Source organism: Lepidochelys kempii, chromosome 8 (genome assembly GCF_965140265.1).
Source record: "Lepidochelys kempii isolate rLepKem1 chromosome 8, rLepKem1.hap2, whole genome shotgun sequence".
NCBI lineage: Eukaryota > Metazoa > Chordata > Testudines > Cheloniidae > Lepidochelys > Lepidochelys kempii.
The window spans coordinates 61,377,525-61,405,313 of NC_133263.1; the positions used below are offsets into that span (position 1 = coordinate 61,377,525).

The window sequence follows — 27,789 nt, forward strand, 5'->3', positions numbered from 1 at the left end:
AAGATACAAAGGATGGGGTGGGACAGGCTTTACTGGTGAGGTCCAGGACCAAACCTTTGGTGAGAAATTCAGCGCTTCCTGCAATCAACACATGCTGGGAAGTATGCTGAAATTTCTTCCAAGGTGTCTGAGTATCTTGGTATGAGGAAACTTCATATCAGCTTCTGGCTAGTTCATGTGATAAACCTTAGCTCCACGTCCCTCTAGAATTCTTCCTCTTTCCAGAAGATACAGCACTCTTGAGGGGCACCTCCTTACAGCTGCCTAAAGACTAGGATCATATCTCCACTATTTTACCCCTTGTAGGCTTTCTGGACTGCAGGAAAGTCTCTGCTATTCTACCACTCTCCCCCATTGCCTCCCCGCAAAAAATTATGAATAATTACAGTGCCTGACTCTTAGCTTTCACAAACAGCAGCAGCATGAAATTAATATGATTTGACAATTTCAGGGCTGCCAAAATGATTCTCAGCAGTAACAGTTTTACTGCCCAGAAATGTGTTAATCTCATTTGGGTTGTGCTGCTTCACAAAGCTGCAAGCAAAAGAAGACACACTGGATCTGTGTCTGAAGACTCCAGCATAGGAACACTACAACGGTTTATAATTCACATTTCATCTTCACAGCCATGAAGGATGGAAACTTTTTATTTTAAAAAAAAGAAAAAAGTTTATGGCTTGCAAAAATGGATGGCTTAAGTGCCCACACTTGTGTCACTACCAAGGTATTTTTGCAAGCCCTGGTGTAAAATGTCAGACTTATTCATGGGTCAGGTAAGTGAAGAAGAAAAGGCAGAGAAGGTAAGAAACATGCTTAGAACTGGAGTACTTGTGGCACCTTAGAGACTAACCAATTTATTAGATGAAGTGAGCTGTAGCTCACGAAAGCTTATGCTCTAATAAATTGGTTAGTCTCTAAGGTGCCACAAGTACTCCTTTTCTTTTTGCGAATACAGACTAACACGGCTGTTACTCTGAAACATGCTTAGAACTATATGTCAAGATAGTCTAGTAAAGGACTTTAATCTACTATGTGGACCTGGATACACAATTTAGCTTCTTTGGGCCAAATTCTACATTGATTAACAATCCATACAATCCCAATAGTGCCAATTGTATTGTATGTGGTGTAAATCAAGGCAGCACTTGGTCCTCTCTAACTCAGTGTCCAAAGTTGTAAAATTAAGATATTATTTACCTACCTCACACAAGTTTTCTGAGTACTAGTTACCATTTATGAAATACTTGGAAGACACAAGTGTGCTATGTAAGTACTACATCTTAAATGCAACATACTAAGCTAAAAGAAACCTCTCACATAAGAAGGCACATGCTCATGCAAACCTGTATACAGGTTTGTTCATTCAGGATTTTTCTTTTTAAGTTACTCTCAAAATGCTGATGTGTACACCCTGGCCAGGGCTCACTGCAGCTATTGAGCTGTGTGCACGCCTCAAAGGTCTTCCTCAAAGAAACAGCATTAGTTCAGTGCTTGAGGGCCGCAGCTGCCCCATAACAACCACGCAGTCCCATTTTCAAGCACAAATGGGGCCCCACTGGGTTTCGGGGGAGCTGAACAGTGCTGCAGGCTGGGATGTGTCGAGGCAGGCTGAAGCGTAGAAGGAGCGGAACGGGCCGTGGCTTTCCCTGCGAAGAGCTAGCCCTGGAGAGGCTGAGCAGGTGCTGGGCACTGCACCCTCCCAGCGGAGGGGCACGGCTGGGAGATTTGGGCATCTCTCCTTCCGATCCCACCAGAGCAAAAGCGCCGCCTCAGCCCATCTGCACCTGCTAGAGGTAGGGGGTGTCGCACCCCAGCAACGCCGCTGAAAAGGCTCGGGGCGAAGTTCAGGCAGGTCCCGAACGACGCGCCACCCCCGTCCCGCAAGAGGCGGAGGGGCAGCTGCAGGCCTCAAGAGTGCCCGCCCGCCCGCCACCTGCCCAGACACCGGTCCCAGCCCCCTGCCCGGGCCCCGCTCGACCCCTCACCAAAGCCCTTGATGAGCTCCGTGAAGACGCCCGGGTCGCTCTCCATCAGGCACCACTCCCCGGCGCTGCCTCCTCCCGACATGGTGGCGGGTCCCAGGCTCTCACGGAGCAGCCGCTGCCACCAGCCGCCGGCTGAGGCTCTCTGCACGCCCCCACGCACGCCGCCGCTTCCTTCCCGGCAGGCTCCGCGGCCCACGCTGTCATCTCTATGGTGAAGTGAGGGCGAGCTCGGCCCGGACGGAAAGCGAGCAGCTAGACTACATCCGGGATACTACTTCCAGTCACGGAAGCAGCCTCAGCTTACCCGCTGAGGAGGATCCGGGTCCTCCGCCGCTGTGCCTGATGGGAGCGGGCCATCCGGGTCTTTGGAGAGGGAACTAATGGGAGGCGCGACGGAGAAGTTTATCCGGGTCCCAATGCTCCGCCTTTCCCTGCCCAGCCCGCCGCTGTTCAGGATGCTGAAACGGGGAACTACATCCGCGGTCGCTAGTCCCCGGGGGCCGGGGGGAGGATAGGCGGAGCGGTTCCATCCGGGGCCTCGGAGCTTGGTCACTGTGGGAAGGGAAGGAAGAGCGGCTCCATCCGGGTCTTAGCGATGCTGTCCTGACAGGAATCCGACCAGGGAGGGGCTGACTTCGAGGGAAGCCTGCTGCGCGAGGAGAAACAGAGCCGGCCGCGGGCTGATTGCGGAAGCCTTGGCGGAGCCGCCACCTCCTGCTGCGCCCGGTCCCCGGCTCACGCGCGCAGGTAGGGCCCGGCCCCGCTTGAGCAACAACAGCCGCCGTCTCCGCCGAGCGTCCCGTGCAACGCCACTGGTCCGAGCTGCAGGCAGGGCCTCCCTTGGGCAGCGGCCTAGCCACACACCTTTCACGCCCTCTTAAGGATCGCCCCTCCCGACGGCCTTGCCCCTGCCAGAGGCACCGAGAGCCGTCCGTCTTCTTAAGGCTGGGTGTGGAGCCTTTCTGCGAGCGGAGGCCTCTCCTGCTTTCGCCACCCCTTCGGTGAGGAGAGGCCCGGGAGCGGCTGGGGGAAGCAGGGGTAGGCGCTGGGGTGGAGCGTTTCGCTCGCTGTTGCTATTCCCAATGGGGGGAGGGCGTGCGAACGACCAGTGTTCGTGGGTTGGCAGAGCAGCTCTCTGCGGGAAGGGGCGCCTAGTAAACCCCCCAGGACAGGTGCCCGAGATCTCTTGTATAAGGGAAGGGTAGAAAAAACTACAGAGGGGGAGGCGCACACACAGCGCGCAGAGCACTGGTGTTCGTGGTCCAGGTGTTCTGGGATACTGGAATTTGTTTCCCGCAGTCTTTTTCGTTAAGATACCTCAAAAAGTCATACAAAGGGTTGAAAGCAAGATGTGGTCCGTACAGCCCTTTGAAGAATGGTTTCTTGGTAAAAATAAAATCACATTTGAAGAATAAAATTTTAGGTTGCTATAAAAAGTGAATGTGCAGGTCTTATAGAAGAGGATGCTTGCCAGACAATTTTTTTCCCCTTGTCCCTAGCTTGGATACTCTTTTCACAGATTTTCTTTCCATATATTGTGGACCACGTGTCATCTTTATAACTCTCTATAAATCAGACTAAAGAGTGATAGAGGGAGGGAGAGGCAGTGTAGGCTACTGTGAAGAGCAATGGACTGGGACTCAGGAAATTCGAGATTCAGATTCCAAGCTCTGCTGCTGGGTGACCTTGGGTAGTCACTTCATCTCCCACTGCCTTCATTTCCCCATCTTTAAAATGGAAATGGGAGTCTGCAAGTGAAAAATGCTATACCTAAACTAGAAATTAATATTATCAAACCTCATTTCCTTGTCAAAGGTTCTGTGTCAATCTTCCTTTAAGAGAGAGGCCATATTATTTTTTATAGGAACATAGGAGGTGCTTTATTTAATCAAACCAGTGGTTTAGGTAGGCCATTGTTCTCCATGTGACAGCAGTTGTTAGCAGATGTGCAAAAACTGTGAAGCAGGCAACTATGAAACAAACTGTTAATGGGAAGTTTCTTATTAATCCCCTCAGAAGAAAGCTTATGTCCTGAAGCATTAGTGGTCTATATTGCTCTAAAGCTGTGGGTTTTTTGAGTGCTTTTTTTAAAAAAATCCCATCTAATTTGACAGTGAATATTCTCAGTATTTGTATAAATATCTAATCCTTTTTTGAATTTTGAATCCTTCTAAGCTGTTGGTCTCTATATTAGGATTAACATTTTTAAAAGACTGCAAATGAATACAGTTCTTTACAGAACAGAAAAAGATATAGTCTCAAAGGGCTTACAAATATAAATATACAAATCATAGTAGATTTCCAGTCCAGTGTTTTTTATAATTTAGCCAACATAAAACCAAAGTTTAATTTCAAATTAACTTGTAAGTGTTGTATTTCATTTGCAATTCAAATACCTGTTAAATGTAGCAATTTGTTAAAATTAGGTTGGAACCTGTAGTTTTATTATAGCTTTTCTTTAAATATGTTTTTTATGTAAACCTTTAAAATTTGGATTAATTATGTGAGACTTTGCTTTTTAAACCACTTTTATGTACTTGTATAGCACAAATGAACAAATTCAGTGTAGTTGCAACTGATACAGCTGTAGTTATTCTGAGACCGTTATTCGCTGTGGTCTTGTGGGAAATGGTGATTCAGAATGTTATGCTTATAAGAAGCATACGGAATTTTTTTTTAAAGGGAATAAGGCAATACGCCTTTAAGCGTTAACATCAGTATATGCTTTTATTTACACACACACAGACACACAGTTTTGCAGCTAGATTGTATAGTTACCAGTTTTTAGTGTTGCTTTGTCAGTTCCAGTGGTCAGCTGAAATTGCACAGGAGGGAGGGGAGCCAGGCCTTTGTTGAACGCCTTCGAAGCTTTGATGTTGATGCAGAATGAACCCAAAGTCCCAGGGCAATACACCCTTTTTTTTTTTTTTATAAGAAGAAGTTTTATTACAAGTCTTTGGACCTTGCTGTGTTACACTGGAGCTGTTAATTACAAGGTAGTTAAGGTTGCTATTAATTAGCATTATTTGGGTTGTTACTGGGACTATTTGCAGCTGATTTTTTTATTTTTATTTTTTTTCTTTTTGCTTTATTTTTTATTTTGTTTTTGGGGTGTATGCCTTTGCTTTGAGGTCGTCAATTTGCCACCTGGGTGATTCTGATGATAAAGCTGATGCCTCTCTACTCCTTCACTCCCTTCTTGACTGTTTGGTCCAGCTGTCTTTTTTTAATTAATTATCACACTTTTTTTACTTACATACCAAACAGTAAATAAGGCAGTAATTACAGCCATAAAACTTTTATACTTTTAAGAACAATTATTAACACAATTAGGAAAGAATAAACTTAGAACAATTTCTTCTTACTAATTTAAGGAGTACATTTTATTTTTTTTATTTTTACTAATTTGAAGCTAGCAAAATGGAGTATAAAGCAAAATAGAGTACAATTTACTTAAGACAGTTTTTCCCTATTAGGATTTTGGCCTACAAGAATGTTGCACTCTGTATTCCTGAGAGAATTCTGCGCCTAAAAATTATGCACACAATATTTTAAAATTCTGCAAATTGTATTTGTCAGTAAATAAATGTGGCTCCAGCATGGCAGTGGGGAGCACAGGGCACTGGCTGCATTGAGATGGGAGATCACCCTGAAGCCCCCACCTCCCCCAGCATAGAGACTCGGCAGTGAGGCTGCAGCTGACCCTGACGCAGTGCAAGGACTGGCCCTGCCCCAGAAACACCCCCGACTCCCTGCCTCTCTGTGCCAGGTGCACCAGGTGTGCATGAGCAGGCTCAGCCCAGCAGTATCCAAGTGTGGGGGGATCAGGGTGTGGGGTGAGAGGTTTCTGTGTGGGGTAATCTGGGTGTGGGCAGCTCAGTGGGACACCTGAATGCACACAGGCTCATTGGGGGGGTTCCGGGGCAGGAGCAATGGGAATCTGCAGGGGATGCAGTTGAAGGTGGTTGGGGCTGGTAGGGGAGGGGCAGCACTGGGTGTGGGGAGATAGGGCTCAGCACGGGGGTCTGGGTGTGGGAGGCTTGGGGTGGATCTGGGTGCTGGGGGAGTGGCACTTGATGGGGTGGGGGTCCAGGTGCAGTTGGTTGGGGCTCAGTGGGGTGGGGGTCTGGGTGTGGGGGGTTTGTCGGAGGGGTTCAGGTGTAGTGGGGTGTGGCTTGTCAGGGTGAGGGTTCGATGGACCTCCTTAACGGGGGAGCCCCAGCTACCGCCGAGGGGATGCCGCATGCCAAGCTCCCACTTCCCCCTGCAATTCCGCTATCCCCTTTTCTTCTCCATCTTCCTCTGCTCACTCCCACATTCCCCTCCCCCTGCCCTATTCCACCCCCCCTTTCTTCCCCACTGCCTCTTCCACCCAGCCCCACTGCAGGCACTCTTTGTACAGAATAGAAAACAGGAAGCCTCCCAGCACACAGAAGGGGAGCACAACTGTCACTAGGACCCAGGAGGCGGCGTTGAGCTGCAAAATCAGTAGAGCAGAGACACAGCCTCCTTCAGCTGGGAAGCTCTGCACTTGCAGAATGAGGGGGGGCAGAGGCATGTAACCCCCTGTGCACCCCCATGCCCCATCTCTGTTTGGAAGGGAGGGCAATACTCTAATGGTTGCCCTCTTACCCCCCCTCCCCCCCAGCACAGTTTCGTTTGCTTCCCTGCCGTTTTCCATAGGGAAACACAGGAGATCCGCGGGAGGGGTGGGTATTTTTGGCAGGTACACAGTCCCACAGAATTTCCCCAGGAGTAACTCTGAGTCAATGCTGAACTCCTCTGTGGCATTAGGGAGCACAGTTCTCTGTTGGAAGGGGACTGTGTTTCTAATGAGGCTTACAGCTGATAATTTGGTTCTTCAAAAATCACATGGTAGTTTTTGTAGAAATATTAACTTGTATGGGTGATGTGCAGGACATACATTCCACTTTTTTAATTGCAGAATGTAAAAATAACCAAACATACAGCTCTAAGGATTTGACTACACAGGATATTACTGCAGGGCAAGACAGGGTGTGACTACAATGCAGTAGCTTGCTGCACAGCCGTGGCCCATCTATAGGCATTACAGTACTATAGTGCACTAAAAATTCTTTAGTGTGCTTTTAGGTAAGATGATAGGTGTCTGTGCAATCATCAGGAATAGAACGTATATTAGAGTTTTAAGTTTTGTAATGCTTGTATTCTGTAATTGAAATTATATACCAATAAACAAAAATTTAAGAGAATAAATGTTTCCTTCCTAAATTTCAGTAGGATTGGATATTGTTCTTCACTTTGTATCCTAAGCTGCGATGTAGTGTCTCCATGCACTGTTTAATAGCTACTGGGTTCCATCCCAGATAAGGCCATAGGTGGATGAAATTGTATGTAGTTTGAAAATGAGATTTATAAATTCCTTTAGGAACTTTCTGTATAAAAGGTACTATATATGCCTGTAAGTCTTCACAGTGGATAAAATTATGCTCTGTAAATAAGGAAGGTTCATGTACATGTTTTAAAAAAATACAAAAGACTAAAAATAACTATGTACCAATAACATTGAAAAATCATTAAAATTTAATGTGATCAGTGTAAATCATGATTTTAAAAATGTTTAAATTAGTTTTTAAAAATTTGAATCAATATTTTAATTGAAATTAAGTTTTAACTTCATGTTTTTAGTTTGCATCATCAGCATCTATTCCTAATCTTTCTGCTATTGGCAGGAATCGTACATTCTTGAGCCTACAAGTCCTGCTAATAATCACTTGGTAGCCAAAATGAGTACCTGTGAGTATTATTTGGCTCAGTAAGTGTGGTTTTTCTTGTTACAAAGTAGCTATCCCAACATAGTAGGACTTGCATTGATGTTGGTGTCAGAGTAACTAAGGTGGTAGAATTCTTGACTTGAGCCAGAATGTCATTGCTTTGAGTCTTGCACCAAGACTTGGGTTCAAATGCAGTCCAATAGTAAAGAGAGAAGTAAAGTCCTTTAAAATGAAATATTAAATGGACACTTGCCAGTATCTTTGGCTGTCCAAGAGGAAATTCGTGATTGATACTTAACTTTTATTTTTTAAATTAAAAATAATGGATAATCTGTTTGTATTGATATTTGGATGGCCAGAGCTATGTGCAAGTGGTTGCTGAGCATATATTATTAAATTTGACCAAAGAGTCACTGCACTACTAGCATCTAATTGTTTTGGAATAGATAAATTGAGTGGGAAAGGTGCTATTTATATTTCTGGGGGAATTCTGTGCCAAAAATTTAAAAGCTTGGTTATGAATTTGAAGGGTTGTTGGGTATGGTTGGGAAAAGTATGGAACAGGGTTTTTTTGGTGCAGGGAGGGATTCTTAGGGAGCATCCCTCATGCAGACCCTGGCTGACCCCTAGCCTCTCCCATTCAGTCAGGCACATCTGCCCCCTCCCTATGTGTCCTTGCACTCCCCTGTCTACATTTGTCCCTTCTTCCCCACTCAGGCACCCTCTTCCCCCCATCCACATGTGTCCCTGCACTTCCTCTCAGCCACCCCACTTCCCCTGTCTCTATATGGCCCTGCATCCTGACTTCCATTTAGCCCCTGGCTCAATGTTGTCACCCCACTAGCTCTTGTGCCCCCACCCCAGTCTGTCCCCCACTAGCCCTTCTGAACCCCAGTCTGCTACTCCCCCAGCAGCCCCATATGCCCTGCTCCATCTGTGGCCTGTGCCTCTTCACCTGGCCCTGCAGCAGGGTACTGTGAGATGGTATACATTGCCCCTCCCTCTCCACGGCTGCTCTGGCTCGGAGGCGGCTGCCCTCTCTTCTGGTGCCACAGCAGCCCCTGGTGGGCAAAAAGGTGACCAAATAAATTTGTTAGTCTCTAAGGTGCCACAAGGATTGCTGATACAGACTAACACTGCTACCCCTCTGAAACCTGCCCAAGAGGAAAATCTGCAAAAGCCACCGGAAGGGAAGGCAAGGCAAGGCGGGGGGCGGGTGGAGTCCAGACTGAGACGGGTTCAGTCTGAAAAGGAATATAACTGGAACTCTGAACCACAGAAACTTTGCAACCTGCCTGCAACAATATCTAGGGTGAGAAATACTATTTGTAACCAATTTCTTTAGTGAAACTAGCTTAGTTTGTGTGTTTGATTTCATTTGCTGAGTAATCTGCTTTGTTCTGTTTTACCACTTAAAATCTGCCTTTTATAGTTTAATAAAATTTGTTTTGTTTATTATTAAACCCAGTTTCCGTAATTTCTAATTGTGGGGGCAAGAAGTGTGCACACCTCTTTCCACGCTCAGGGGAGGGGGCAAATTTCACTATATATCTTTAGATCTGCATTCCAAGGGAGGTGGACATCTGAGTGCTGGAGCAAGTCCCTTAAACTGAATCTTCCTAGAGCTGATCTGCAGCTGGGTGTGGCCCTGCCTTTGTGTGAATTAGAGGAGGCTTTAATAACCGGGCTCAGCAAGACAGGTTAAAGGGGGCCTATGCTGCAGAACAGGTAGATTCAGTAGTGTCTCCGCCCATCAGGTGGCGTCCCCCGGGGTCCAACCCATCACAATACAGAATTACAGAAAAGTGCAGGTACTTACAACACAGGGTAAAATCACCCCATAGATTTCACACACAGGATTCTGATTACTGAGAGTCACAATCTCTTTCACATCCCATTTGTATTATTACTGAGATGTTCAGGTTAGTGTTCTATACCAAAATCTTTCTACATTTGGAAGAAAATCTTTGTAGTTAGTTAATTGACTCTATTAATCTCTTGTGTAACACTTGACTTCAAAGATTAATGTAGCCCAGTATTTTGAAAGTATGATGTAACTATAGCTGCCATATGGCAAAGCATACTACTTCATGCATGTTGGAATATCATGTGTTTCAGATATCAAAACACTTTTTGTTGCAAAACAATTAGATGCACCCAATTTAGCTAACACTTGGTATTTTCAGGGTATCTGGCGTGTCTCAGAAGTCAGCATGTGTTTTAAAATTAGAGTTTGGTTGCAAGCAGTTTTTGAATGGAGAGCTGTTGACCTTTAAAAGAAAGTTGCACATATTTGCTTTGAAAACTCACAGTGAGAAATACTTCTTGGAAATTTTATATGAAAATAAAAGATGAATAAAATTACCATTCCTAATCCAGTTGCTGGCACCTCACTGCTTCAGAAAAAAACTCTAGCAGAGTAGGGATACAATGAGACCGCAACTCTTTCTTTAACTCTTTCCCTTGAAATTCCTGGATAGGGTGTGTGTATATCTCATCACATGTAGGGGGTAGAATACTGGCTCTCTTCAGTCTGTGAGATGTCTATCCAAAGTAGGAATAGAATTAATAAATGTTGATTATGTTTTTAACTAAAATGCTTTTAAACACTAATAGAGTTTAACACCTATAAAAATGTGTGAGCTAGTCATGATTAGTTACCACAGGATGTGACAGTGCCTCATCTTTTTTTACTCCCAAAAGAATAGGTCTGTGATCTTCTGTACTTAAAATTAATGCAGCAAAGTACTTTGCAGAGAAGCTAATATATTCTTTTCTGTTGCTCCTTTTACTCTCTAGTAATCGAGAAGATACTCTGACACTCAAAGGATTGTTCTTTCTGATACTTAGTAGCCCAAGACATAACATGCAAGTTCTATATCTTCAGATTTGCTCTTAGGTCTTCTAATTTCCACCTTATGTTTCATTTGTTATGATATATGATTCTTTCTTTTGGCTATACTACAACTGGATTTTTACTTCTCAAAAAATAACTTTTTACCTTAAGTTTAACCATATACATTTTATGGCCTTGCATCTTATTTTGGTTAGGAATAAGAATATGGTAAGCCTACAGATGATATTATGTTAGTTCTCTGTGTAGCAGTGTGTAAACAAGACCTGAAAGGTTTGGGATGTATTTTGTTTCTCTTTCTCTCTTTGCTTGTGAGCTTTCTCAGTTTGCATCTGAAAGGACAAGAGTGTTTGAATCTTTATTAAAGATGGAATTTGTCTTCGTTATTTGTCAGGTGTTTCATTTAAATAGATGATAACCAAAATAAACAAAATACACAGTTTTTTTGTTTTGTTTTTAAGTCTAGGACTCTCTAGCATTCTGAGTTGCTCAAGTTTCCTACCTTTATCAAATGCAGTGTCTTCATTCAGCCGTCCAGCAAATAATGGGGGGGACAAGATATGATAAATTTTAATAAAAAAAAAATCTTTTATAACCAAAAGAGCACAAACACCCTCCTTCCCTTGGCAGGTCACCTTTAACTAGCCTGTATGCTGATTCTAAGGAATTTAAATTTTCATCTTTGGGATTAAGTTTCTTTCTAATTAGCTTGAATTTAAAAAATCCCCCTTCATAAAGTTTAGTATCATTTTGCTAGTTTTAGGTACAATCTGTCCCACAGAAATTCAGGACCTAGCTGCTCTGGAAGACTTTCCTGCCTGGAGAACTAGTAAAATGCTGACATCACTCAGAAAAGGGTTTTTAGTCAGACTGCTTATGGCTTTTTTTTTTTTTTAATCAACACTTACTTAACTTCAGTGACTAACATTTTGGATAAAGAATGTATTTGAATATTGAGTACTTCTGCCCCTTCAGTTAAGCTGTTAGAGCTCACAATAAAAATGCTTTGAGACCACCAGCAAACTCGGGGGAAATTAAAACCAAACTTGATATCCCTGTTTGAAGCAAACCCTTTTCACAACTTGTTTATATGTTACATCAAAGCCAAAGAGGGCATAAACCCAATTTTTAAATATGTTCCTTGAAGATGCCCTTTAGTAACTTAAGCGCTTACTGGACTATGTTATTGCTGTTCTGAACTATGTTTAATGTAAATCTAGAAGGGGCAAGGGGAGAAGGCATTACAGATATGATGTACTCATTTGGCTACAGATGTAAGAGGAGGAAATGTTACAAGCCAAAAAATCCAATATAGTTCAACATTTATTTGTAGTAAAATTGTACTCTTTCTTTTTTAACAGGCTTCCTGAAACTCTTAAGCAATGGATGAAGACGCAAATCAAATGCAGCCCTTGAATGACAAGCAGGTGCTGAACTCGGAAGGTGGATATGTATGGCAGGTCACAGATATGAATCGACTCCACCGTTTCTTATGTTTTGGTTCAGAAGGTGGTACTTACTACATCAAGGAGCAGAAACTGGGCTTTGAAAATGCTGAAGTTTTAATAAGACTGATTGAAGATGGCAAAGGTTGTGATGTGGTACAGGAAATAAAGACGTTCAGCCAAGAAGGCAGGGCAGCAAAACAGGAGCCCATGCTTTTTGCTCTTGCAATTTGTTCACAGTGCTCTGATGCAAAAACAAAACAAGCAGCATTTAAGGCTGTTTCTGAAGTCTGCCGCATACCAACTCATCTGTTTACTTTCATCCAGTTTAAAAAGGATCTGAAGGTGGGCATGAAGTGTGGCATGTGGGGCCGTGCCCTGAGAAAAGCTGTTGCAGACTGGTACAATGGAAAGAATGGCCTGGCTGTTGCTTTAGCAGTTACAAAATATAAACAAAGAAATGGTTGGTCTCATAAAGATCTGCTGAGGTTGTCCCACCTAAAACCTGCCAGTGAAGGTAACAGTAATGTTTTATTGACCTTGAGACTGGACTAGTTAAGAAAATATGGTATATCAGATATTATATTAAACCTTTCATTTCTAGCATACGTCTGTCCTGGAAGTTTAAAGGTCTTGATGGAGTAGTGGTCTCTCAGCATCCATGTATCCTGTAGGTTAAACTTTAGAAATAATACAGAAGCTGATAGCTTGAAAATATGGTCTGTTTATCTTGACTCTTTAAGAATAAATGTGGTCTTTGGTTATTTTTTGTGACTCCTGTCAAGAGATGGCTGAATAATTCTTTCAAATCATTTAGTTATTTTTTTTTTTCCCCAGAAGTTGGCAAATACATTTATTTTTTCATTATTCAACCAGATCTGTTGTTTCCTCATTATTTTTGACCTTTGGTCACAGTTTTATGTTTCTCCTCAAATATAATCTATTTTTATATCTTAAAAAATGCAGATTACTTCAAAATGTTTTAATGCTTTGTAGTGTGTTGGGGTAACTGAAATATTTATACATAGCACATTGACAGTCATCTTTTCATTAAATGTTCTGACTAGTTTTATCCCCTTATTTTTCACAACACTGTTCTTGCTGTGGCACAGGGTAGGGGAAAAAACATTGTAAAGAAAACTACCTGTATTAAGTTTCAGCCTTCCAAAGGGAGATGATACAGTGAATAAAATAAAATAAATCTTGGAAAGTATTCTGAATTGTGCAGCCTAATGTATATGACTGTAGTGTTCTAACTTAGACCCACTCTATTGGTAGCTGGCTAGCAGTTCTGGGAATGAAACCATAGTTAAAAGCATCCTTCTAATCAACTCTCCTGCCAGACTTACTGAACTCTCTGTTACCTGGGTCATAATCCTGAATGGAAAATATTTTTGTCTTTTCATAGGACTTGCTGTAGTTACTAAGTATATCACCAAGGGGTGGAAGGAAGTCCAGGAGGCATATAAAGACAAGGAATTTTCTTCTGAGACTGAAAAATTGTTAAAATATCTGGAGGCTGTGGAGAAAGTGAAACACACGAAAGATGAATTGGAAGTTATTCATTTGATAGAAGAGTATAGGTTAGTTAGGGAGCATCTCCAGACAAATCATTTGAAATCTAAAGAGGTGGGTATGTGTATGTAAATATTAACATCTTGCATCAAATGACTAGTGTCCTTCTAAAATTCGTCTTGTATATCTTGACGAGTTTGGATTGCTGAAAATGTATTTTTATCCAAATGGAACTCTTAAAGCGAGTTTTAAAACATTAATAAGTAGTTAATCAACATGATGAAGTTCTCTGTGTAATTCTGACACTTTAAAATACATTGTTTGCATATTTTGCTTGATGTTTTGTGTATACGAGAGACAGAGTCTCTCATCAAATTAAAATATTATCTTTTTCCCCCCTTTCCATATATTACTGTAACAGGTGTGGAAGGCATTGTTGCAGGAGATGCCCATTACAGCAATGTTGAGGAACCTAGGAAAGATGACTGCAAATTCAGTACTTGAACCAGCAAGCCCAGAAGTAGCAATAGTGTGTGAAAGACTGAGAAATGAGAAATTGTTAAAAAAGGTAAGAACTGTTTTCACTACTCAGTGCTTTTACTTCTGATATGATTCTCTTCCTAAATTGCATTTCTTAAAAACTTCAGAAGTGTATGTATTTTCTTTGTTGAAAAATGTTTAGGTGTGCTTTGACATAGTTAAATCCAATCACATACAATAATTGCTAATCAAAGATAACCTTTTTATGTGAAAGTTCTTTCTTACTACTCTGCAGTTGACTCTGCTTTGCTTATGAACCCAGATTCAGGAAAGCACTTGAGCATGTAGTTAACTTTAAGTATTTGACTAAGTGTTTTCCTGAGTTGGAGCCATGGAGAATTTCATTTGCTGGTCTCATGCATTAATGTTATAACTTAAGCATTCTCATGCACTGCTTTAGTAATCAATTGAACATGATTTTCTGAAGCTACTCCAATAGTGGGGTAAAAGTGCAGCAGTTGCTGTTTCAGAGTTTGGTTGGATGCTGCTATATAATTAGAAATACTTTATAATTTCTGAATTTCTGAAATTTTAATATTATTGTTAATGGAAAAGTATAGGTATAGCAGAAGCCTGGGAATGGAGTGGAAGAGCAGCCTGGTGTACTTTCTCCTTTCTCAGGGGCCTGAAAATTGGAGGAGCAGAAATGAGATTGTGAGGGTATTGCCTCATTCCTAAGGATCCCTAAGGAAACTAGGAAAGCAAGTGGAGGAGACGTGCATAGAGCCAAGACAGGAAGGGAAGACAAAGCATGATAAGTGGGGAAGAGACACTTTTCCCCCCACACCCTGTTACTGTCTGAGCCTTTTGAGGCACTTGGTGAGAAAATGAAGGAAGAAAGTGGGTTGGTCCTTGCCACAATTATGGATGAGTCACTTGGACTTCAGCAGGAGGCAGAGAAGGCATATGGCTCCTTCCCTGGGCATTCCATGGACTGGGGATGATGCAGAGAAGACTGCAATCAGGGAATCTTCATTTTCCAGGATCTTCTCCAAGAGGCCCACAGAAGAGCAGAAGCCTGTCAGAAGAAAGGGTCTCCTCTTTTCCAGATCCCTCCAAAAAGCTTACAGCATCAGAACTGGCAAGGAAAGGAGTGACCAAAAGAGGGGAGGAACTATTATGAAAGAGGGGAGAAGGTGTGTACATGTTTAGATCTGTTGGACCTGCACAGTTCCTTGCTGGCACAAACAAGCTACATAAACACCACTTAGGGAGAACAAAATGAGGGAAAAATAAATTAGTAAAGCAAAATAAAAAACAGTGGCTAAACTACGTAACAGACAATAGACTGGTGGTCCCCAAACTGTGGGGCGCAACCCCTATGGGGAAACATTCAGGGGGGCACATCGAGGCCCAAGTCAGCCCTCACAGGGGGCAGGGAGGGAGCGCCACCCAGCCCTGCTTTGGCCCCAGTTCTGCTCTGACCCTGCTTCCAGCCACCCTCAGTCTTGGCCCTCAACCACAGCTCCACACTCAGCCGCAGCCCCAGCTGCCAGCCTCCCCCGCAGCCCGGCTGCAGCTCTGCTCCCAGCCCCCAGCTGCGGTCCCAGCCTCGGCCCCCTTACCCCTGTCCGCATAGCCTGAATGCCGCTTCAGGAGGCGTGGGTGTGGACACGAACAAGGAGGAGAATGACCCTGAAAAGTTCGGGGACCACTCCAATAGGCTAACACAGTACTTTTCCAAAAAAGTCAGTTTCAAATAACTGAATTTGGCAGCGTACTTTCATATTTAATACATAAAAGTGACAACTTTTCAATTTTGAAAAAGGATTTCTTTTTTCCACGTAGCTCTGAGATGGAACCCTATTTAAGTGCTATAGTAGGTTAACTTAAAAGAAATCTCTTTCGGTTATTAAGATGGAAGATTTGAGGGACAGAATACAATCCTGTTAAGAATTCTCCAAGTTAGAAGATTCCCAGGCAAAGGTCTTCCCTCCCCACCCACCTCTTTTGTTATTACTTTGAATTGTTGATGTTTTCATCTTACACTAGATTGGTCTAAAAGTATCTGTGTTGATTTTTTTTTTTTTTGATCTGTTGTACGGTTGACCATAAGATTTTGTTGGCTTGTTTGCGAACAAGTTTGGATGGGTGGAGCTGCTGCTGTTTGATTCTGTTCTTTTAAAAAAAAATTCTAAAGGTGTTTATGGGCAACTTCAGCTCTGACCCAAGCACTCATGTAGGGTGCTGCGGGGATTGATATTGTCACTTCTTTGATGAATGTGTATATGATTGTTGGGAGGGTTAATGAAGAGACATAGGCTGCAATGCAGTCAGTAGGTTTATGACATCCTACTCTACATCTCCATTGCATCTGATCCAGCTGGAGAAGTGGAACAACTTACCTAATGCCTTGATTAACTTAGGGCATGGATGAGAGCTAGCTGGCTGCAAATTAATCCAGAGAAAATTGAGTTTATGTTGGTGGGCACCCTCATACCCGTGCCCCTCACAGAGGGAGTATCACTGCAATTTGTAAAACAGATGACAATATGATGCTATTGTTAGATCCTGGGATGCGCCTGGGTGCTTGAGTGGAGATTTTTCATCTGTGCCTGATCAAAAGAGTGCAATTTTGTGTATGTTTTGTGAGAGAGAGAGAGAGAGAGAGAGAGAGAGAGAGGGCCTTGGTGCCACAATTATCCATGCTTTTGTTAACTCTCAAGATTAGACGCTTTAATGCACTGTGCACAGGGTACACATTAGGACTATTTGGAAGCTGAAGGTAGTGTGAATGCTGCAGTCTGCTTATTAAGTGGAGTTGCACGTTGGGAGCACTTCAGACCAGTGCTGTGTGATCTGCACTGATTCCAGTAAGCTTCTGGGTGGAATTCAAAGTGTTGGTTATAACTATAAAGCCTTAAATGTGTGGGTACCTGATTAGCTGAGTGATTCATGCCATGGTATACTGCCACAGTTGAGATTAGCAGAGGCAGTGGATCTGGAGTTCTCTCCCAGAGAGAGCTACTGGGAAAAAAAATTCTGTGGTAAGTCCTTGAATTTTTTTTAAGTTGCTTCACCCTCCCTCCCTGATTTTCCGGAGCCCAGACTTGTTAACCTTTGGGGCATACTGTAAAGCTCATTGTGAAGTTTCTGGGGGTTCCCTGTAATAATTTTATATTCTGTATCGGCCTGGTTGTTGTTTGCTGTATGACTACATTGGTTTAACTCAGTTGGGCTGTCTGCAATGTAGGTCGGAAGGAGAAGAATCACTCAATATAGCCATTTATCAGCAAACACTTAAGAGTTTGTAAGGGACGATGCCAAAACTATTGGACTTAATTATTTTGTCTCTGGCCTATGGCCAGCCTGTGAAACTGGTTTCAACAGGAATGGCTCAGACCTTCCAGGCACAGGAGAACAAAGAACTCTAGAAGGTTTTAAAAAGGAGACCTAAGCAAGGAACCAGACTGAAACTAGCCTTAGATTCAGGAATCTGTTGTGGTGTCTGGAGAAGCTAGGCTTACGTAGGTCGCCATCATGAAATGGTGGGAATTTAGTTAAGATAGACATGTGTGTAGACTGTTTGTTTTAAAATAATTTTTCTCTAAAGCTTTGTTCCTACTGCTAAATAAAAAATAGTTTTGTTTTTAAGAAGGTTGTTGGTCACTGCATATCACTGGATTTTGAAGGGTAATTGTACCCAGGTCAAGGTCTAAGAGTGGGAGAATTGCTAAGTTCCACCCTGAGTCAAATAAAGGTATGAGGCCAAACAGCTGAGGAGGGTGCACTCAGACCAGAAAGGGGACGGAGGTGCAAGCAGCTCCATAACCTTCTTTTCTCTCTTTAAGTATGTTGTTGTTAAGGGATGTGGGGACTAAAGTGGATATATTTGTGCGTAGCCATTTGTTTTTATTTTCTTGTGATTTTTAATTTATGAAATAAGTGGACAGAGCACTGGATAAGTGCCTATAATTGTATTTTAAAAATGTGAAGAAACAATAAAATAAGGCAGATAATTGCAACTGCAGAGAGAGAATGTAATTTGTAGTTAATATTTGCAGCAATAATTGAACTTCTTTGTACTTTAAATGTATTTTTAAAGCATGTTTTGTTTATAGGCTCGAATACATCCATTCCATGTTTTGGTTGCATTAGAAACCTACAAAACAGGACATGGAAACCGGGGAAAACTTCGGTGGCTTCCTGATAAAGACATTTTAGAAGCTCTTGATGCCTCTTTTTACAAAACATTCAAGGTAATGGTCTGTTTAACTATCATGTTGTAGATCTCTGCTAGAGAAGTTATAAACCTGGCTTTGCAAATATCTGGAGTGATTTAAAGCAGAGTAAGCAATAAGATAGACGAGTATTCTTACTTACTGAGGTTGAGGTTGGTCCTAAAATTCTGTCCAAGTATGATGGGGTGGACTAGGCCCAAAGGCCCCCTGCTGGAGGCCTCAGGATTCTGCCATACCCATTCCCAGAAAGGAGCAGTGAAGTGGTCCTCCAAGAGGCCTAGAATGGTTGCAAGGAAGCATCCAATCAGGCGTCAGGAGGGCCATAAAAAAGGAGGTGAAGAACAAAGCAATAGTTAGCTGGTGCTTGGAGCTGGAGAAGAAAAGACTGCATGTCTGGCTGGAAGAGCAGCAGGACCACGGACAGTCTGCTGGCAGGGACCAGGGGAAGGAGAGGCTTCTGGCTGGCTGCTAGGTCTGAGCTAAAGACAGTTTGCTAGCAGGGCCCCAGGGAGCAATGAAGGAGCTCTTGGCTGGCTGCTACTGAGTAGGGAGTGAGCCTGGGGAGGGCCGCAGGAAGATAGTGTTTCCAGGGAGGAAGCCCTGGGGATACGGTCCCATAACCGGGTCGGGATTACTTAAAGACTGAGCCCGGAGAGGGCTAGAGAAACACCACCAATGGGGTACTGAGATAGACCCTGGTGGACTGTGTACCCCAGAAGGGGTTTGTTCTTGTTCACATGCAGATAGTGTGAGAGACTTGGTAAGAGGGCTGAGTCACTAGGAAAACTGCCTAAGAACCACTGAAAGGGGTCACCAAAACTGAAAGGATGCAGACACATCCAACCAGAGGGGGCATTTACAAGAGGTGGGAGCGGACCTTGTTACATCAAGACTATTAAAGGACTTTTTGCCTACTGCCTTAATTCTTTTTCTTATAGTGCAAGTGGGTCTGTTTCCAACTACCCAGTGCATTGTTAGTGGGTTTTTTAAACCTAGATGGCCCAAAATGGGTGGTGGTTTTGTGGTTTTGTTTAAGCGTAGCCTAATGTTGGGAGTAGGGTGACCAGATGTCCTGATTTTATAGGGACAGTCCTGATTTTGGGGGCTTTTTCTTACAGAGGCACCTATTACCACCCACCTCTGATCCTAATTTTTTTTTTTTTTTTACTTGCTCTCTGGTCACCCGAGTTGCGGGGAGGGAGGTTGTTTATTTTAAATTTAGGGACCGACTTCTTGCTGTCCATTTTGTTAGCCAGGTCTAATCATGAGATGTAGTCAGCTTTAAAGAACTTTATGATCTGTGATATAAATGTGCCTTTCTGATAAGCATGATTAATAGCTGAAATGTTTAGGGGAGAAGTATTCTCCCCATAATTGAATTTTCCCCACATTTATTTAGGCACCTTAAACTATAGTGTCCTTTTAACTTTTGTAGCTATCCATCTTTGTTAAAAAGCATGGGCACAAAATAAAAATATATTACTAAATCATGTTATGAAATTGTTACGTAATAAAGTTGTCTTTCATCAGCTGTTAGCATTCCACTTTGTAAAACACAGTATGATGATGTTTTCAGATAACGAGCAGTTTCAGCTGCGGAATACATGAACAATGAAGCTAAGCATGAAAGTGATGATTTTGATGAGTTAACCAAAACACTCAGTTAGCTATTTAGTTTTTGGTTTTGGTTGGTTGGATTGTTTGTTTTTTCCCTTGGGTGTTAGGGCCTTTCCTGAATATAGAATATTATGAAGTCAAGACTGCATTTTATTGCCACATTTTTGTGTCCATTTACTTTCAGATATTTATGCACCAGTTAATTAGTTCTATAATTACACTAGTTACTAATCTACCGTTCATGGAAAAAATCCTCGTAAATGTTGAAGTAAGCTGTGTGTAATTCTTAAAAGGTTACATTGTGTTGTAAGGTCTGTCACTAATATTTTGAAGTCATAGTACTTTTGCATTTAAACAATACCAAAATAATTGTTTGGCTAAATTGAATTCAGCTGCTAGTAGTATGGTTAGTTTCATTTGTCCCATGAGAGAACTTCATGTGGATTTGGTGATTTAGAGGGAGGTACTTTTCTGACAATTTTTTGTAATGAATCCATGGGCAATTGTTTTAAGAGATGCAGTCTTTCAGATAAAATGAAAAATGGGGGTCCTGACCACTTGTCTTGAAATCTTAATTGATGACATTTTTTACCTGAGCCAGGGTTATTATTTAATCTCCTTTTTGGCAAGATTTAAACATGGGTAACTTCTTCCTGTCAAGCTAAATTCCCATTTACTTTGACAGCTCAAGTTGCTCTTTTCCTCCTAAAACTTATTGTGTAGTTTTTACTTGTATAGGATTGGCTCTGTATTTCAGAGCTTGGTAAAGTTATCCATTTTTATAAAAGGCTCTGCAAATCATTTTAGAAATCTTTTGCATGAGAGGCATTATGTAAATGTAATGTGTAACATAGTATTGAATTTTTGTAGCAAAGATTTAGTAATTGTTTAAAAATTTAATATTGTGTCAAAAGAGAGGGGGAATTCACTCGATTTATTTAACTGCTTTTAAATATACTCTCCTGGGAGACGGAATTGAAGATAAATAAGTATTTTGAGATTTTTATATATATGGGTTTTTTTCTCTCATTTGTTTAGACAGTGGAACCAACAGGAAAGCGTTTCTTGCTTGCAGTTGATGTCAGTGCTTCCATGACACAAAAAGTTTTGGGCAGTGTGCTCAATGCTAGTACAGTTGCTGCAGCAATGTGTATGGTAAGAAATGGATCTTTTCTTGTAGCGATCCAGAATTCTTTAGGCTTGATTATTTAGAACACTAAGTCAGTATTGTACTGCTCTTCTGGCACAAAGATGCCTTCAAGATGCCACTAGAGGATTCCTTAAGCATGGTGAAACCTGTGAGTGGCATAGGGCCACCAAAAGTAGCTTCTGTGCCAACCCCCTCCTGGCTTCTGGCATAGAAGATATGGCTAGGATACCCTTATGCATGGTTGCTAGAAAGGCCCCTGGAGACTGTTGGTAACCAGAATCAATAAGAGCAGCCTGAATACTAGGCTGGTACCCAACATCTATTAGAAGAGTCTTCAGGCTGCTTTTATTTGCTCTATCGGAAAACACTTAAAATCACTTTCCTTGAAGCACAATGCAGACTGAGTTGAAAGAGATTTGGGAAAATATTAATACATGAATCCATCTCATCAAGCCATGCTTTGAGGAATGTATTCACTCATGTGGAATTTTAATTTAGAAAGGATGATAATGTTTTAAATTGTGAGGAAAATACATACTTTTTTTCCTTTTTAGGTTTTAAAATTACTTTGCAGGGGATTAGTAATTTAGGAAAATACTTCAGTGCACATTTCAAATAGCAGTCAATTTGTTTTTAAAGTTTAAACTTTAAAATGAAATTACTTGTGCTTTTTAAATTTCAGGAATATAGAAAAATAGAAATGTACCATGTTCAAAATGTAGTCTGTTTCCTATAACAGAAAGGAAGGAAAAAGAGAGAGAACAGAAAAAATTCAAACTTTGTATCTGGAAACTAAAAATTAAGGTTTTTTTATTATAGTGATTAGGTCCATTAGTTCATCTTGGATTGCTGCAATATTTAGGCACTCTAGGATAACACTGCAAATTAAGGGTAGAGTTGAAACATTAACTTCACTTTTTGGGGGTCAGTCATATCTGTATTACTTTAATTTGATGCTTTGTGTTTTCAGTAGAAAATATGTTGAATTATCACAAAACAAACTGCAGATAATTTCAAAGTGACATAATTAAAATACTTGACCTAATTCCCCGAAACCTTATTTTTCTCTCAGGTTGTTGCACGCACAGAGAGAGATTCCAATACTGTTGCCTTTTCACATGAAATGGTCCCCTGTCCAGTGACGAAAGACATGACATTACCTCAAGTATTAGTGAAAATGTATGAAGTATGTGAACACTTTTAGTTTTGTTGTACTGTAGCTACTGTATAATTCTGATAAATCTATTGCCAAAAATTAAGACATAATTTGGGTCATTTAGTATTTGCATTCTAATTTTTGCTTTCTAATATTTGCTTTCTAATTAATCCTCATTGCGAATTTATTATACGTTTTAGTAAAATCTTCTTGTTTTTCCTTTCTTAATATATCTGATTTCTTCTGAAAAGCTATGTCGAGCAAATCCTATTACTTTACTATCTGAATAGTTCTACACTTCATTTTAGAGAAGTGGTATTGGCACGTAATCTCATAAACTTTAAAAAGATGGATGAGCATACAATAAATTCTGTAAGGCAATATGGTGTAATTTTTTTTTTGTAATGTTACCAAAGAAGCTTCTGCATATAGTGCTTAAAGTACTTTACATTTTCAAAGTAACTGTATAAAGAATCATCTTTATATCTTCAATTCTGCATAGCCACTGCAATGTTCTAATTCATACTTTTCATTGCTGTTAACTTGTGCTTTACAACAGTACGTGCCATAAAATTTATCAGTTTCTTGGAAATAAACTCCTCTGGTGACTTATCCAAAGCCCATTGCAGTTGGATAAGACTCCAGTTGACATCAATGGTTAGGTTAGCCTCCGATTACAGTATTGAATAAAAAAGGCCAAAATCCAAGGCCCAGTCCTACAATTTGATGAGCACGGGTAGACTTGTGCACCCATGTAGAACTCCATGGACTTCAGTGGACATCCATGTTGCATTGCAGGATGGGGCCTGCAATTTGAGTTTATCTTCATAACTAAGTTGTAAGGGAAAAACTTCACTGTCTGCCTGCTATCAGACTTTTCTTAATTACTAAACTTATTAATTTTCCCTTTATGTTGCTACTCCTTATTTTTCTGTATGTTTTCAATTTTGTTGGCACTGGCCAATTTTGTTGAAGGGTAAAGACTGCAATTCATATTCTTGAGGTATCATATTTCCTCTATGTCTATCTCAAACCAACTCAAGTTAAACATAGGTTTTTAAGGCTAAATTCAATGTATTGAGTTGCTTGTAAGCTATACTTGAGTCCCTTAGGGTCCCCCCCCATCCCCCCCCCCCCAAAGAAAAACCATCCTCAGAGAAATTTACGTTCAGTTTATACATAATTGCTCACAAATTCTTTTTGACTACTTTCTAAATATCTATCTAGAGCCGGCTGAAACTTGGAATTTCCAGTTTGTGGGAACTTTCAATCTTTTGACATTTGAAATTTTTATATAGCAATTTCAGTATTTTGAAATTTGGTTTAATTTCCGGTAGCAATGAAACCCAATTTTTAGAAATTTCTCACAAACTGAAAATTCTTGGGGTTGGGGGGGGTGAAATTTGTTTTGGAGACAATACATTGTGATTCCCAGAGGAAATATGCTTTTTGGGACCCAGTAGCTACTGACTAAACTTGACACGATTCTTGTTTAGTTTCACTGTTGGAATCCTACCTGTAGTTCATCAAAGGTTCCTCAAACCCAATATTTTTCAACAAAACACTTCAGGTTTGATAAATCTGCATTTTCTGACAAAAACCCTGTATCACTGGAATATTTTCAACCAGCTCTATACATAAACATCATTGTTTTTAAATACCTTGAATTTATAGAAGCTATCAAATGGCAGTGTTTTACCTATTTTTATTTATAAAATATATGTTGATACATTTATGTTCAATGTTTCTAATGCAATTAATGTCAAAGAAAGAGTAACCATGAATGCTTCATGGTAGATACAAGTAGGAAAACTGTTAACTCTCATGTCCTTCTTTGTACTATTCAATTTCAGGGCCACGTTGCTGTTGGATAGTTAATCATAGCTAGTAATATGAAAGGATAATATTTATAAGATATCACTGTAATACTTCCAGATTTTATGGTGAAGTGCCCTATACAGTTCTCAATAATATTCTTGTGTATTTTTAGATTCCAATGGGTGCTACTGATTGTTCTCTTCCAATGATATGGGCTCAAAAAACACACACAGCTGCTGATATCTTTATTGTGTTCACTGATAATGAGACCTTTGCTGGATATATTCATCCTGCAGTTGCTCTAAAGGAGTACAGAGAGGTAAATAACCTTCTGATAATACAGTATCATTGTCCTCTCATACAATTGTGGAAAAAATATTAAATTGTTAAGAAATTTGTTTTGGAGACATAAGCATTTGTGGTTTAATGCAATAAACGTATGCTTTTGTATTACAGAAAAAAAGATTCATTCTTGGAATCTTTGTACACTCAGGGAGAAATGAATGGCATTTCTTGGGGGGGAAAAGAACAGGAATTTTCAGATAAATTTGTCATTAATTATTGGCCTAATATTTACATCCTGTGTTTAAGTTTCGTGACAAAATTTGATGTACTTAGTGGTTAGTGAATTTTTGAACTTTTCTATTGGATATATGATTGATAAATCAGTGAAATTCTGCTTATCCAAAAACGTGAAGTTCTGATATTCCTCAGTGCTTTGTGATAGAGTTGTTTTTAGTAATGTAGTAAAAACTTATATAGAAATAGCTGCCAGTGTGAGGTTATGGGAGCCTGCAAAGAAGGCAGATAAACAGGAGTGAAAAGCCCCTGGAAGCAGAGCTTATGTTGCTTATTATCTTTTCAGGAGGGAAGCTACTGAAGTTATTAGCTCTGTGGGCTACTAGCTTCCAGCAGCTTTTCTTGTGCTGATCTTGTAAGCTCTGTAGGCTTTCTCCCTATAAGTCGATTTGAAATGAAACTTCACTTATAATGAAGTCAAACTGCAGAAAAATGACTTCACTATAAACATGTTCCACTGTAATGTTGTTCAAATTCTGAATAAAATAGATCTTTGACATCCTCAGTAGGAGAGAGATTGAATTTATATTCATATTATACCTTTTACTTTATATAATTCATGTGAGGACCTCAAAGTTCTTCACAAACACTAAAGACTTAGTTAATCACCACATCACCCTTGTGAGGTAGGTAAGTGTTACCTCTGTTCTGCAGTTGGGTAAAATTGAGGCAGGGATGTTGAATGGCTAGGCCAAGGGTCACCAAGAAGTCTGTGGCAGAGCTGAGACCTGATCTGACTGCAAGAGCTATGCTTTATCCATAAATGCAGCTGTCACTCCTATTAGATGATTGGATGGCCATTACTTACAACAGTCATCATATGAAATGTAGTCAATAGAAAATTTAAATGTTTCCATTTGAAATAACCCACTTTTCAGCACAGGCTAACTCTGTATTCCTGTCCACAGGCTTTGGTGGTGTGTAAAACCAACTGATTGCATTTATTTCATCTTCACATAAATCAAACTGAGACTTCAATTTTGGTTTAAAAAAATATTAACAGCTAGATTTTTGGAATCCTTACTCATGAAATCTCCTGTTGCCATCATCACTGAATCAGTGCACTGTGAAGTACCTGAGTAAGGACTTCAGGATTTAGGCCCCAGATGATTTATAAATTGTCGTGTGTATATTCTGGTGTACTGAAAATGCTTTATTTGCTTTCCTTCCTATTTCTAGAAAATGGGTATTCCATCTAAACTGATCGTGTGTGGAATGACATCAAATGGCTTTACCATAGCAGACCCAGATGATAGAGGCATGTTGGATATATGTGGCTTTGACACAGGAGCTCTCGATGTCATTCGCAACTTCACTTTGGATTTGATTTAATCTGTTAGCACCTGTTATTCACAGTGGGTCCGTTGCTGGCAAGAGACTCTGCCCTGAGAACTGCCAGCCAAATGTACTGTACTAAAATATGGCACATGATGCACGTATCAAAATGATACCTTTTTGTAAAGGGAAAAGCAGATGAGAAATGACTTTTTTTTTTTTTCTGTTGCACGTAGTTTAAAAATAACAATGGGAAAGCCTGCTAAACGTAGCTACACAGTTTGATTTAATTTCATTTATAATAGTTGAACAATACTAAGGTTTTCTGTCACTGTACAATGCCTTTGTCTTCAATAATAAATTGATGAGTTACTTCTGGTATTGGGAGTCTGGGCAGGAAAGGGAAATGGTGTTATTGTTTTTAAATAGTGTCAATTTAACAGCAGTTTACTCACGGTTTTTGGTTTTTTTTTTTTTAATATTTGTATTTGCGAAGAATAAGATTCAACCTTTTCCATTGTTCAGTTTCAAATCTATAAAAGAGAAATTATTTTCTGGAGTGCACTAGACCGTGTAACTGTGATGGAGTGTAAAAGTTACTTGTCAAATTTTATACTGACAAAGTAAAAGTGGAAATATGTGATTAAATTGTGATAATCAGACTTTCTCTGAACAGATTACTATCTGGATCTTCTAAAATAAAATATGTAACTTTTTTGGTAAATTGAAAGGCAGTTTTTGTAAATTGCAATTTCTGCAGACTATTGTAGAATTTGTATGCTTTGTAAGAAATCTCTACAAACTCTTTTTGGCAAAAGAAAGGATCCCTGAAGTCATAAAATCAAGTCCCATCCTCCAAAGTAATAGCTTGCTGAGGTTTCAAGTGCTTTTTCGATGAAGATTAACAGATACATCTGAATTAGTGTGACTCTTAAGTTTTGGTCATCATAACCAGAAAAAAATTAGCTGTTAATTTCTGTATTATCTGCTCATTCTTTTGAAGAAATCTTACCATCCAAAAAAGCAGAGCACTTCTTAGCATTTGTTTTAAAAAGAAATTCAATCAGTAATCTGTTTTCAAAACTACTTCTACTTTGTAGTGACATTCTTACAGTGATCTTTCTGCATTATACAGCTGTCCCCTACACACTCAAAATCTTACTTGTTTAGCAGTGTTTTGGAAATGAGAGTTTTAATCTTCTGTATGACAATAAAGAAAGAAGAGGACAAAAGGCATAGGGGAGAAAGTTGTGTCTACAGATAACTTCTTGACTCTGTTTTCGAGCAGGAATTAATAGTAATGTGTGTTTTCTATCTATCCTATCTATCCATCAAAAGGTCTCTTCAGAATGTCACAGATTAAGAACACAAGTTTTATCTTTAAGGTTTTTAAGTAATACTTTACATCTTTCCCTAAATTGTATGCATGTGGCTGTCAGTGTCCTGCTAGCTGTGGTTATTTTACAAGATTAATTTGGTATTTGTTTGAAAAAGATTGTAGTTATAAAATAAGCTAATTATAGTAAATAATACATCACACTTCTGTTGCTATACTGAAAATATCCTTTGAGATATAAAGCAGGTGTTCACATTTGAACAATGTATAAACTCTTGATATCTCCTTATTCAATATGTTTAAAGTATAAAGAAAATAAGTTCAAAGTTAGTGTTTGTAGGATGGAGATTTTAGACTCTGACAATATTTAAAATATAGATGGGTGACTGCATGCCCCAGGCTTACTGCCTCAATTTGTCAGACTAATGTTCAAGGTGTCATACTACCCATTTATGCCCTACTTCAAGGATTAATTAGAACAGTGAAGACAGCATTTGAGCTGTTTTTAAAATTGTCTTTTGAAGAACTGGTGGTAATGGAGTAGTGGCTTTCAGTCAAAGTGAATGGAACTTCTTTCAGTTAATA

The 27,789-nt window shown here is 40.4% G+C and overlaps 2 protein-coding genes across 4 annotated transcripts in view; one reads left to right on the forward strand and one right to left on the reverse strand.

Annotated features, from left to right (window-relative positions):
- UCHL5 (ubiquitin C-terminal hydrolase L5) overlaps positions 1–2,793 on the reverse strand; it is a 31,293-nt gene extending 28,500 nt beyond the window's left edge. The window contains exon 1 of the mRNA XM_073356717.1: positions 1,986–2,793. Coding sequence (XP_073212818.1) covers positions 1,986–2,067 — 82 coding nt within the window. The 5' untranslated portion in view covers positions 2,068–2,793. The remainder of the gene's footprint in view (positions 1–1,985) is intronic.
- On the forward strand, positions 2,221–27,346 carry RO60 (Ro60, Y RNA binding protein). 3 transcript variants are annotated; one of them, XM_073356714.1, is made up of 9 exons: positions 2,221–2,986; positions 11,954–12,554; positions 13,446–13,666; positions 13,974–14,120; positions 18,154–18,291; positions 20,929–21,045; positions 22,113–22,226; positions 24,187–24,333; positions 25,773–27,346. In XM_073356714.1, exons 2-9 carry the CDS (start codon positions 11,975–11,977, stop codon positions 25,923–25,925), a joined length of 1,617 nt encoding a protein of 538 aa, XP_073212815.1. In that variant the 5' UTR covers positions 2,221–2,986; positions 11,954–11,974; the 3' UTR covers positions 25,926–27,346. The 3 variants fall into 3 exon arrangements, with proteins under 3 accessions (XP_073212815.1, XP_073212816.1, XP_073212817.1); XM_073356715.1 differs by having other exon boundaries at positions 2,221–2,732; XM_073356716.1 differs by lacking the exon at positions 2,221–2,986 and adding an exon at positions 7,597–9,050.
- Positions 27,347–27,789: the final 443 nt, after the last annotated feature.

Coding starts and splice junctions, on each gene's coding strand:
- RO60 (XM_073356714.1), top strand. CDS start 11,975: ATGGATGAAGACGCAAATCAAATGCAGCCCTTGAATGACAAGCAGGTG. Junction 12,555..13,445: donor CCTAAAACCTGCCAGTGAAG/GTAACAGTAATG, acceptor GTCTTTTCATAG/GACTTGCTGTAGTTACTAAG. Junction 14,121..18,153: donor ATGAGAAATTGTTAAAAAAG/GTAAGAACTGTT, acceptor TTTTGTTTATAG/GCTCGAATACATCCATTCCA.